Below are 12,394 nucleotides of genomic sequence, written 5' to 3'. Positions count from 1 at the left end.
GTGAGTGGTATTCCTTTATCCATCTGGGCTAAGACTGACTATTAAGAGCTAGATTGTTTGGGGATGGTCTTTGTGAGGTAGAGTGGGGGAGAATACTCTCTGCCAACTGGATGAAGCTTGGGATTAGGGAGGAGTCAGTCCTTAAGAAGCTTCACAAATGAGGGAAAAGACAGTCACAGCCAGCTGGGAGTTTGTCTCTGTATGTTAATTCTCTTTTGTTATCCCTAAGCATTTGACAAGTGAGTAAACTCCGGGAGTTGGTGATGGACAGGGAGGCCTGGCATGCTCGCAAAGAGTCGGACACGAGGGAGAGACTGAACTGAACTGAATTGGGCTGATAATTCTGCTCACCTTACCTCAGGTGAACAGAAGGAACCTGAAGGGAAGAGCCTGGGGCTAGAGCTAAAAGGAGAGTAGTGTTGTGGCAAGGTCATTAGTGACAGCTTCCCCAGAAGAGGGTGAATCTCCACAAACCAGCAGCTGGCATAGAAGATCTAGGTATCTCCTTCTAGGTGGACATTCACTCTTTTACCTTCCTTAAAGGACTCAGATGCTATTTTACGAAAAGAGCCAGCATCACTTTATTCCTTATCAGAATAAATGCCGAGAAGAGTACCATGTCTCTGTTGCAGAATAAATTAATTTATACCTTCTCTTTGCTAGACACTCTGCTAAGTGTAAGGGATGAAGGACAGCCCCACCTCTGGAGGCATATGGTCTGGTAGAAACAGATATTTGAGCAAAGAAGTGTAGAAAAGTGAAATAGATGTTTGAGTAACATATTTATCACACATGTGGAGGCAAAAATGATGGAGGTATAACAAGCATATGAAAATGTAATGTGATTCATAGGTTTGATGGATACTCTGAAAGAAAGTGCAAGTCCTCAGTCATGTCCGATTCTTTGCCACCTCATGGACTACACAGTCCACGGAATTCTCCAGGCCAGAATACTGGAGTGAGTAGCTGTTCCTTTCTCCAGGGGATCATCCCAACCCAGGGATTGAACCCAATTCTCCCACATTTCAGGTGGATTCTTTACCAGCTAAGCCATCAGGAAAGCCCAAGAATACTGGACTGGGTAGACTATCCCTTCTCCAGTGGATCTTCCCAACACAGGAATCAAACTGGGGTCTCCTGCATTGCAAACTTCTCTTGAAGCTTGATTGAAGGTATATCCATACCCTAACTTCAATCAAACTTCGAGAGAGTCATGTACTATACTCTGTCAACAATTAATGTCAGAAAAACATTTTCTAGCCTGCAGCCTGAATTTTTCATTTCCTTATTAATACCTAATTTTGATGGAGAAAAGAAGGCTACATGGGGGGATTCTATTTATCTGTGGTCTCTGATATTAAGTTACCTCTCTTAAATCAGGAGTTCATAGTCTGGGTCCTTGGGCTCATTAGACAGGTTTCGTCCAAAACCATCCTGAGGTCAATAACAATTTTAAAAGGTCTGTGATCCATTAAAACATTTCTTTAAAAGGTCATTTTTGTTTCATCATGTGAATTAAAGAATCTCTTTGGGTTTCTTCTGAGACCATGATTTAATGATCCTTGGAATCCCTTTATGTCTGTATCCATGTTTAAACAAATCCTACCAGCAATGGAGCAGTGACTTTGTATTAAAAAAATTAAAAACTACATTAATAACTAGAGAGTAAAAACTGCTTTACATAAAAGAAAACCATAGTTCTCACAAGCTTCGCATTGCATAACCTAGGTATCAAGATACAGTATGAGTACATTTCCATATTTTGAATTTTAAAACTTACTCATTCAAATCTCTCATATTTTGGTTTATTTTTTAATGTTTCTTCTTTAGTGTTCTTCAATTTCAATATGATACATTTAAATAAGTTTATGTTTCTGCATCACACTAATATTCTTGTACTTCATAAACATGAGAATGAATCACTTCTGAAAAATTATCACTTATTATCTATTCAAATATTGCCTCACCCTCATTCTCTATATTTTCTCCTTCTGGAGCTTTTGCCTTAATGTTTATATTCTCCACTTATTTATATCTCTGTATTCTAGGTATTACTATCAATTATACCATGTTTAGTCTTCACTTTTAAATCTTCCATTGAGTTTTTATTTCAAAATTGTATTTTCCTTTTACAGGTTTTCTACTTGTGGTTTTTGTTTTTTTAAAATAACTTATTCTTTGTTAGGGCTTAATGTCTTCTTTTATACTGTCAAGGTTTTGTGTCCATGGAATTCTCCAGGCAAGAATACTGGAGTGGGGAGTCATTTCCTTCTCCAGGGGATCTTCCCAACCCAGGGATCAAACCTGGGTCCCTTGCATTGCAGGCAGATGCTTTACCATCTAAACCACCAGGGAAGCCCTCAAAACTATACACATATTCACTTTATATATTCCCTTTTATGCTGCAATATCATCTCAAGTTTTTAAGGATCCAGTACTGCTGTTAGGTCTCATGTTAATTTTCCCTCTCATGGCTTGTACCGTCTGCTAACTTTTGTTTAGTCGATTGCTTCCTTGTGTGTTTCATCATGTATTACAGTGATCATGTCTTGAGCAGGGCTTGCTGTTTTCTTGAAAATCCTTAGCAGTCTAGATGGTTACTTCTGTACTTTCAGAATGGTTTTCTGTTTTACTGGTCTAGGAGCCTCAGGGGTATTTGTCAATTTGAAGATTTCTAGGTCAGTTAGGTGGTATAAAAAACAAAAGCAAAACAAAGTCACATGATGTGCAGGCCTGAAGAATGAAATTCTTAAGGGAAGATTTCTTTTCCTCTTAAAAGTTCTTCTTTTAAGAGGAAAAGAAAGTTTCTTTTTCTCACTGTGCCAACAGCATATTATTCTAGCCTAACTTTTCACTAATATAGGGTCCTGGTTTTAAGCAGGGGCTAGGGATGTCTGTGGAGTCACACAGAGTTGGACACGACTAAAGTGACTTAGCAGCAGCAGCAGCAGGGATGTCTCAATTCCAACTCTCTGCCTCATCTGGGGCCAAGGCCTTAGCTTCTCCCTACCTCAAATGGATATTATACTCCAGCTTCCTGGTCACCCAAACCTCTAACCCCTGGGGCAACCACAGCATCAGTCCCCAGGATATCCTCTGGCTTTTAACTTCCTTGCTTTTGGCAAAGAGTAATCACTTTTTTTTTTTTTTTTGCAAAATTGGGCAACATGTTAAAATCCTTTTAATTATTTTATCCATTACTGCTAGGCGTTTGTAACCAAGAGTCTGTTTCAGAATATCTCAGTCTACTGTTTTGCCAGAGCTTTAGTTTACAGTTTGTAATCAATCAGTCATTTCCAAGCAGGAATTTTAGCTGAATTGTTTCAGATCTTGAGAATTTAGAAACACTTAACATGCTTTATGTCCAGAATTCTTCTCCATGTTCAGAAGTGATGGACTAAAGACATATTTACGTTCAAAATGAAGGAATTCTGTGATATAACTTCTGGGGTCCTCCCAGGACATGGACATTTCTTGCTAATCACCATTACAAACTGATTAAAATAGATTGAATTAATTTATTTTCAATTAGAAGTTGAAAAAAAGAATTTGAATCTTTTTCGTCTAAATACTAACTTCAAAATGTTACTTATTGCACTTAAAGCCTGAGAGTATGTAATTACTCTCAAACAAGATTGTTAGGCACAAATTTCAGTAGTAAAAGCCTCATAAATATATGTAAGAAAATCGTTCTACAAAAGTAAACTATGAAAAAGAATATTTTAGCAAGAGTCCATAGAACTTATCCCACAGAAACGACAATTTGCAAAAATCTGTTCTTACATGGGAAAATCTCAATAATTTGAGATAATGACAGAACAAAACCTAAAGTATACTAGTTATTTCAACTTTCAAAAATAATATGCCTCCTACTCTAGGAAAATATATGAAATTGTTTAAATTATAAGTCAAAAGCATAGACAAAGGCTTATTTGTATCCTCTACCAGAAGGAAATAATTTTCCTTAATTCTTTCTCATAAATCACAGGTGTGAAGTGCTGATGTTTATTGGTGAAGATTTTTCAGTAACTTGATTATTCAAGAGGAAAAAAATAAAAACCTTGTAAGAGTAAACAGTGATGAAAAGTTACTATAGAACCTTTCGGAAATAATAGATTTGGACAAGACCAAAGTCTTATTTAGAAACATGGCTCACTCTTAAGTTTGCTATCATATGTTTGACCTGAAAGGAGGTGTTCATTATGAATTGAAGCACATTAAAATATTTCTGTTGATCTGTTACCAATGCATTAAAAATGATCTGGGATTTCTTAATGCAGAAAAATACTTTTTCTCTAAATAGTAGATGATATAAAAACTAGATAAATCAACGAGGAAGGAAACCACATTTGAAGAAAGCATTAGGGTTATTTTTCAGGACAACTTGGAATTACTATTTTATTTCGTCTCTCTCACTACTAATATATATCCACAAGTTTTAAAAATCAATTTTCCCCACAAAGTAACAAGTGACTACAGAATGATTAAATGATTTAAAAAAATAGATTTTTGTCTATGGAACAGCATAACTTTTAAAAAGCAATATAGCTTTTATAAGTTACTTAACTTACTCACAGGTAACATTACCAAACATAACCCTCAGACTTAAGGGTAAGCTCAAATCTAAGTCAATGTAAAAAATCCATGTGTTTTAAACATACCCTCGAAGCAAACTTGCAAGTAGCTACATTCAGAGTATGCAGAATTGATTTATATTCTGTCTTTTCTTGAGATATATCTCCTTGCTACTCAAAGTGTGCTCCACGGACCAGCAGTCTCCTTATCTTCTCAGAGACTGTTGGAAATGCAGAAATTTTGGCTGCACCTAGACCCTACTGAATCAGAATCTGCATTTTAACAAGCTCCACAGGTAATTCACGTGGCCATTAAAGTTTGACAATTTCTGTAATAACAGACATAGTAATACTTTCTAATTTAATGTCAAGTTAAAGTATAAGATTTCTTTAGGGGAGGATGTTTTCCAACCGTACAGTACACAGATGAAGGGAAGGAGTTACAATTTTTTTTTCTTTTTATCTAGGGGGAAAATTACATGCAGCATCTTCTGGGGGTCACTTCCTCCTGGGAAAAGGATCCACAGCAGACCTTGACGCTGCGCAGCCCTGAGCAGTGATCTGAAGGTGTCCCCATCGATCCTGCCCCCCTATTCCGCCTCCAGACACAGACACACACACAGACACACAGACACACACACACACACACACACACACACACCTCTAGAGCTGCTTACAGAACTGCTACTGAGAACTGCTTTCCGTGGGAAACCCCATGCAGATAATGTGGCGTGTCAAGAAACCAGACTGCACAGTCAACTAAAGGGGCAGGGAGACAGAAAGGCTCTCTGCCCGCCACACTTCTGGGCCCAGGCCTGCGGCGAGCGGGAGACTTCTCCCCGCTTCTGCCCTCGGCTCGCCCCTGCCTCTCATCCTCTACCCGCCAAAAAAGAAACCCTGTAGACTTTTGAATAAGATCTCGTAGTTCCTCGGAGTCCACCCCCCACCGCCCTCTGGGGCTTCTCCCCTGCCGAGTCTCCCGGGCGCCACCTGTAACAGTTTCCTCCCGGGAGCCCTCGGTGAGAGGTGCGCGCGGCGGGGAGGTGAGCCTGGAGGCGGCATTTCTCCGCCGCCTGCGAACTCGGCGGCCGGCCAGGGCCCGCGGGCCTGTGGGCGCCTCTTGAAGGGCGCCGGCGGGGCGCGTTCGGACGGCGGGGCGCGCGGGTTCCCGAGCCCGCTGCGGGCAGGAGCGCCAAGCTGCACCGGCGACCCTGAGAGTTCTCATCAACCCACAGCGGCGTGCCACAGGGGACGCAACTGTGAATCAGCCCGGGCCACGACTGTGACGAGGGAGCTCCTCGAGGACGCGGGGGAAACGGAGCAGACCGGCTGGGGCGGCGTCGGGACCCGGCGCCCCGCGCGCGCTCGCAGGGGCGCACTTGGCCCCGCGCGCTCGGCCCCCTCGGGCCCCGGGGGACCCGCCCGCCCGCCCGCGGCGCGAGCACTCACAGGCAGGGGTAGTAGCCGTAGGCAGGCAGCGGGGGCTGCGCGTCGTCTCCCAGCTCCGAGTCCATGAGCAGGTAGTCTTGGCTCTCGTTGCGCCGTGCGCCAGCCCCGGCCGCCACGGCGGGAGAGGCGCCCCTCCGGGGCCCGAACGCGGCCGGGCTCTGGTTCATGGCGGGGAAGCCCGATTGACGGGCCGGGGTCCCGCTCGTGACGGAGCCGCCTCAGCAATTCCCGCGGGGACCCGGTGCGCAGGGGCCCGCGGCGGCCCTGCGCCCCCGGGGCGAGGCTGAGGCTGGGCGCGCAGACGCCCCGCGGGCTAAGATCCGCGCGCGGCTGCCCCGCGGGCCCGGGAAGCAGTCGCCACGTAGCGGGGCGCCAAGCAGACGGAGCCGGGGACCCTCAAGGAGGTGGCTAGGGCTCCCGGGCCGAGCGAGCCCAGGCGGGTCGGAGGGCGGCAGCGGAGCCTGAGAGCCGAGAGCCCGGGAGACAGCGCTGGAGTTACTATGTCAACCGAGACTCCAGCCCTCGGCTCCCGCCTTCTTCCCCTGCGCCCTCCGTCATGATCCCACCTTTAAAGGGATCAGAACGAGGTTCCAGAAAGCAGCCGAAGCCTATCGTGGAGCCACAACTTTCAGAGCCAAGAGGAACCTCAAGTAGGTGGAGCCACACACTTTTTTTTTTCTAGGCCCTAAGAGTGCTTATTTAGAAACCATCCAAATGAAGAACTTTCTAGGAAGCTTCTCTTAAATAAGACTCAGAGAACCAAGAACTCAACTGTTTTAAAAGACAGGAGCCTCTCCTTGCTCCGTACTGCCTTCATCTTCTTAGGGCATTCTCTCTCTCCCTCCCTACCCCCGAAGTGATAACTCTTCACTTTATTATGAACAACATTCTGTGTTACCAGTGCCAGATGGTCCCAGTTCCTGAGCAAATCAACCAAAATAGGCCAGCATTTTCCGATAACACCAATAGAGGCCAACAACCTGCTTACTTCAGAGAAAAAACTTTTCTTCCATCATTGCAAATGCCAGAATTACTTCTCTGCCAGATGTTTCCCACATTTCAGAACTGTTTTTAATTTTAAGACTTAGTTTTAAATTCTGACTTAATCTCCGTACACGTGTGAAGTAAAACTACTCAACAAGGATGAATCACTAACTGTAGTAGTTCAAGCAATTGTCAATTAAGAACCCATTCATTTATTCAACAAATATTTCATTGATCCCAGTTTCCAAGCAGCGTTTTAGGATTCAGAGGCAAACTAGCCAGCTAAGGCCCCCATCAGCCCTTGTAGAGATTTAATGGAAGAGGAGACAGAGATTAAACAGAAAAGGAATCAGAGACAAAAATCACAATAAAAATAAGACAGGTTGATGTTATAATAACTGGAGACTGTCTGTTTAATATTATTAGGTGGTTTAAAGAGGCCTTTCCAAGCAGGTGTTAGTTAAGTGGAGATCGACAGGGCAAGGAGCCAGATATGAAAAGATCAGAAACTGGTTGCAAAAGGATTGAAGAAAGACAGACAGTCAGAAATTCTGTTGTAAAGGTACTTTTGCATCCCATAAGTAGGTGGATGATAAAATGTATGTTGGAAGTGTGAAAGCAGTGAACTTAATAGAAGAGAAAAGGTGTCACAAATTTAGAGCTTTTACTTGGCCACTACTCTAAGAACTAAAACTCAGAGAAGACAGGAACCATTGTATTCTTAGGGTCTGGTTCTGTATTTGCCACTGGTATGTGGAATGAATGAATGGATAAATGGATGGATGGATGGATGGATGAAGTACAGAAAAAATAAGAAAAGAGTCTTGACCACTAAAACAACATTTATCCTGAAAAACTAATTGCCATCATTCTGAAGTATATTATTCCTGATTAAGAATCTCTTTGGATTTCTCATCATGTGGAGCCGTGGCTTAAAATTCTTACTATTGCCTAATAATTATGCATAGTGATAATGTTCACTCCTTGAAATTTGTTTGTGGCAATTACTATCCGTAAGAACACTAGTTTTCATGCTTGAATAAATTAGTTAATAAATGTTTAATTAAATAGTGCCAAGATAATCTGTTTGAGAACATCAAGTATAGTAAACAATTTAAGGACTTTCCTGATGGTTGGATGGCATCACCGACTCAATGGACATGAGTTTGGGTAAACTCCAGGAGTTGGTGATGGACAGGGAGGCCTGGCGTGCTGCAGTCCGTGGGGTCGCAAAGAGTGGAACATGACTGAGCGACTGAGCTGAGCTGGTGGTTCAGTGGTGAAGAAACTGCCTTTCAATACAGGAAATGGGGGTTTGACCCCTGGGCAGAGAGCTAGGATACCATATGCCACAGGGCAACTAAGCAAGTAGAGACCCCAACCACCACAATTACTAAGCCCGCACGCTCTAGAGCCTGTGTTCTATGCAACAAGAGAAGCTCAGACTCCCTGACTAGACAGAAACCCCCAGGGCTGCAAATGAAGTCACAACATGGCAAAAAAAAAAAATTAGTGGGGTGAGTAATCAAATGTTTTTGAACTGACTCAAATTCTGTGAGCTAAAGAAAAGTTAGAAATGACTGGTGGTGTTAGTTTAAGTGTTAGTCTTTAACTAAGAAAACAAAAATTGAGACAGAATTAATGGTGTTGTCATAGTTAGTTGAGCTGTTTATGCCTTTTCTTATAACACTGTTTTTCATTCTCAGGTAGCAACCTTCACACTGGAAAAATTATTACAGTAAACTTATAATGTGATATAAATTTATCATTTTGCAAGATAAGACATGCTTTTCTCTGTTATTTGAAATGTAGTTAGTACCAGACCAAAAAAAATTCCAGGGCTGTTTTCACAGAAGGGAGAAGGTGATGGACAAAGGATTAGAGGATTCTGAAAGAGTTTAATGATCTGATGAAGTGGAAAGAGCATTTGACTGGAAGCCTGAAAGCCTTGTTCTAACCATTCCACTAACTGAAACTGTATAATTTCAAAAAGAATATCTAATTTCTCTCTGCCTCTTTCACTAACCAGTAAGCAGAGATATAATTACAAAGCACTCCTCAGTCTCTAACTTTCTGCGTTTTATCCTTACCTATGCAGTTATCTCTTCAGCCACCAGGTGGCTTAGAGGGTAAAATGTCTGCCTACAATGCAGGAGACCTGGGTTCAATCCCTGAGTCGGGAAGATCCCCTGGAGAAGGAAATGGCAACCCACTCCAGTACTCTTGCCTGGAAAATCCCATGGACGGAGGAGCCTGGGAGGCTGCAGTCCATGGGGTCACAAAGAGTTGGACACAACTGAGTGACTTCACTTTGACTTTATGATGCAGTTATCTCTTCAGTTACATTAAAAAGAAGACGACCTCCCAACCAATTAATGTATATTTTTAATCAAGTGGGGCATTGTTGAGTAGTATATCCGGAGTAATGAAGAAAATTGGGGAATGAAGTTAAAGAAAAAAGTAAAAAATTGTTGAACCATTTCACAGAGCTTAAAACATTGCTATGCAATTTTATGTTGTATGTACGTCATATGTTTATGATAGTAATAAAAAAGAACACCAAGTGGTAGGTCTGAGATGCGGAGATGAAGGCAGGCTGTGTGTCTGAATGGGCAAAGGGTGGGATGCCATTAAGAGAGGACTTTCACCTCATTATACATACATGCAGTTTGTTTGACTGATTGATTTTAATGCAACGCAGTATTTTGAAAAGTCAAGAAGAAGAGTTGCCCTCTAGAAGGTCTCAAACCAAGACCCCAAAGGGAAAGAAAATGATATTTCTAGTGGCATCAGGGACAAAAGGTTGAGAAAACCTTAGTAGATGCCTAATGACTCAAAAAGAAGGCATTGCATGGAAGACTTGAGGCAGTTGCTGTTTATCAGATGCTACTGTTGATGAGAAGCCACTGGCACAAGAGCTTTTCTGGGAAATGCTTTGGGGTTAGTTGACCAACAGCTACAAATAATACTTTAGTCAGAAATTCATGTAGATAATTCAAAACGTGGAGACCCAGAGCCCTGTCTTCTCATGCACATAGAATTTAGAGGGGAGAATCTACAGGGGAAAGAAACAAACAAACCAACAATAACCCTGGAAGCTTCAGAAGGCCTGATCTATGAACAAAGGTCCTCTGTAAATTCTGGTTTGAGTGAAATAGTTGCAGGTGATACCAGATCTTTGAACCTCAGTTGCTTTATTATTAAAGTGAAAGGGCTGTAACAGTTATATTTAAATCTCTACTGCAGATATTAAAACTTTATTATATTAAGTATTAGAAGCAGTAGAGTTAAAATGGTGGCTCAGTGGTAAAGGATCTGCCTGCCAATGCAGGAGATGCAGATTTGATCCCTGGGTCAAGAATATCCCCTAGAGGAGGAAATGGCAACCCACTCCAGTATTCTTGCCTGGAAATCCCATGCACAGAGGAGCCTGGCCAGCTACAGTCCATGGGGTCACAACAGAGTCGAACACAAATTAGTGACTAAACAGCTACAACAAAAAGTTAAAATAGTGACCTATTTTAATATTTCCTTTGAGCTTAACATAGCTATCTAAAATTCTAACATTATCATATGGGTATTTTGGAAGCACTTGTGATTACCACGATTTCACTTAGAACAAGTCATGTTTGACTAAATTAATCTCTTTTAATAGAATTATTAAAATAGTTTCAGTAAACTACTGGCCAAGGGCGTTATATGACATTTATCAGTAAGATTGAACTATGTGGACTGAGGAGCAGATGTATGATTTGGAAGTAGTCAGAAGACTGTTGAGAAGATGGGTGGTCTATGGATCAATGTCACTCAGGCTCAGTAAATGGAGACATGTCAAGAATGGATGGAGTTACTTGGTAACTAGTTAGTTTCCCATCACTGGACACATTCAAATGCAGCCTAGACCTCAAGTTTTGCTATAAAATGAGCCAATATATTTGTGGAAAATTAAATGAACTCTAAGATCCTTTAAGAAAAGTCTGAAATTCAAAACTTATTGTCATCTCAGTGGATCCAAAATGCACAACTGATAAAATTCCATCTTTTCTTGACTTACTATTTTTTTTTTTCATAAAGGCTTAGTAAACAGGTATGTTCTTTAACATGGTGAAGAAGATCAACTTCAGACAAAACCAACATGGGGAAATACTGGACATGTTTACGTAAGTGTAAGGAATAAGACAAAGATATTACCATCATTACTATTAATTATTAGCTAAGAACTTTTATAATAAGCTAAATAAAACATGATAAATAAAGGAAGTAAAAATTTGAAAAGGAACATAAACCTATTAGTTTATGGATGATATACTTGTCTTACCATAAAAATTTCAAGAAAAATATTAGAACTACAGAGTAAGAAATATGTTTGGAGCAATGTTATGTGAACAATGTTATGTTATAAAGGTAAGCATAGAAACTTCAGTAGCTTTCCTATATACTAGCAATAGCCAGTCAAAATATAATAAAAGCTTTACCAAGCATAAAATAAATTGAAATAAATTTAACCAAGCACTGTAAGACCTATGTAAAGAAAATTGTAAAAGTTTACCAAGACCTAATTTTAAGATGAGTCAAAGGCCTAACTCAAATTATACAATAAATTTTATTGAGAGTATGATGAAACTGATATTAAAATTTACAGATTAATGAGTGGAATGTAATATTTTCAATATTGGCTTTCCCTCTAAGGACAGGTTTTTCTCTACTATTTATTTTTTCCAAGAATAGATGTGAAAAAAGTAAGAAAAATCATTTTAAAAAAGGAATGAAAGGATATTTTTCTATTAAACATTGAATAAGTTTTGATTATTTGTTCACAACAAATAGATTCATATTAACAAAATAGAAGCATTCAAAGAATATAAGAGAAAGTTTAGTGAAATACTTCAATATATTAAAGATTTTATGATATGATAAAGAATACATCTTAATTCAAGAGGGGAAATGAGGAAATGTTGAATAAAAGAAACTGGATGAGAGATTTCTGTCTCCACCTTTGTCAAAATTAATGGACGACATTAAAAAGTTGAATGTAATTTTAAATCTCTAAATCCTATTAGAGAAAGATAGGAGTGAAATTTATTTACAATATGTAATCTTCAAGTGGAGAATGCCAGCCTAAGAATTCACCAACAGTTGAAACAAACAAGCAAAATTTAAATTTATAGAATCTACTAATAAAAGCAAGAAGGCTAAGCACCGAAGAATTGATGCTTTTGAACTGTGGTGTTGGAGAAGACTCTTGAGAGTCCCTTGGACTGCAAGGAGATCCAGCCAGTCCATTCTGAAGGAGATCAGCCCTGGGATTTCTTTGGAAGGAATGATGCTAAAGCTGAAACTCCAGTACTTTGGCCACCTCATGCGAAGAGTTGACTCATTGGAAAAGA

The 12,394-nt window shown here is 40.7% G+C and overlaps 1 protein-coding gene across 1 annotated transcript in view; it reads right to left on the bottom strand.

Annotated features, from left to right (window-relative positions):
- TRPC6 (transient receptor potential cation channel subfamily C member 6) overlaps nt 1-7,157 on the bottom strand; it is a 166,280-nt gene extending 159,123 nt beyond the window's left edge. The window contains exon 1 of the mRNA XM_055547555.1: nt 6,024-7,157. Coding sequence (XP_055403530.1) covers nt 6,024-6,190 — 167 coding nt within the window. The 5' untranslated portion in view covers nt 6,191-7,157. The remainder of the gene's footprint in view (nt 1-6,023) is intronic.
- Between the last annotated feature and the right edge of the window lie 5,237 nt (nt 7,158-12,394).

The sequence above is a fragment of the Bubalus kerabau genome, chromosome 15 (assembly GCF_029407905.1).
Source record: "Bubalus kerabau isolate K-KA32 ecotype Philippines breed swamp buffalo chromosome 15, PCC_UOA_SB_1v2, whole genome shotgun sequence".
NCBI classification, from domain to species: Eukaryota; Metazoa; Chordata; class Mammalia; order Artiodactyla; family Bovidae; genus Bubalus; species Bubalus kerabau.
This window is presented reverse-complemented; position numbering and strand designations above follow the sequence as displayed.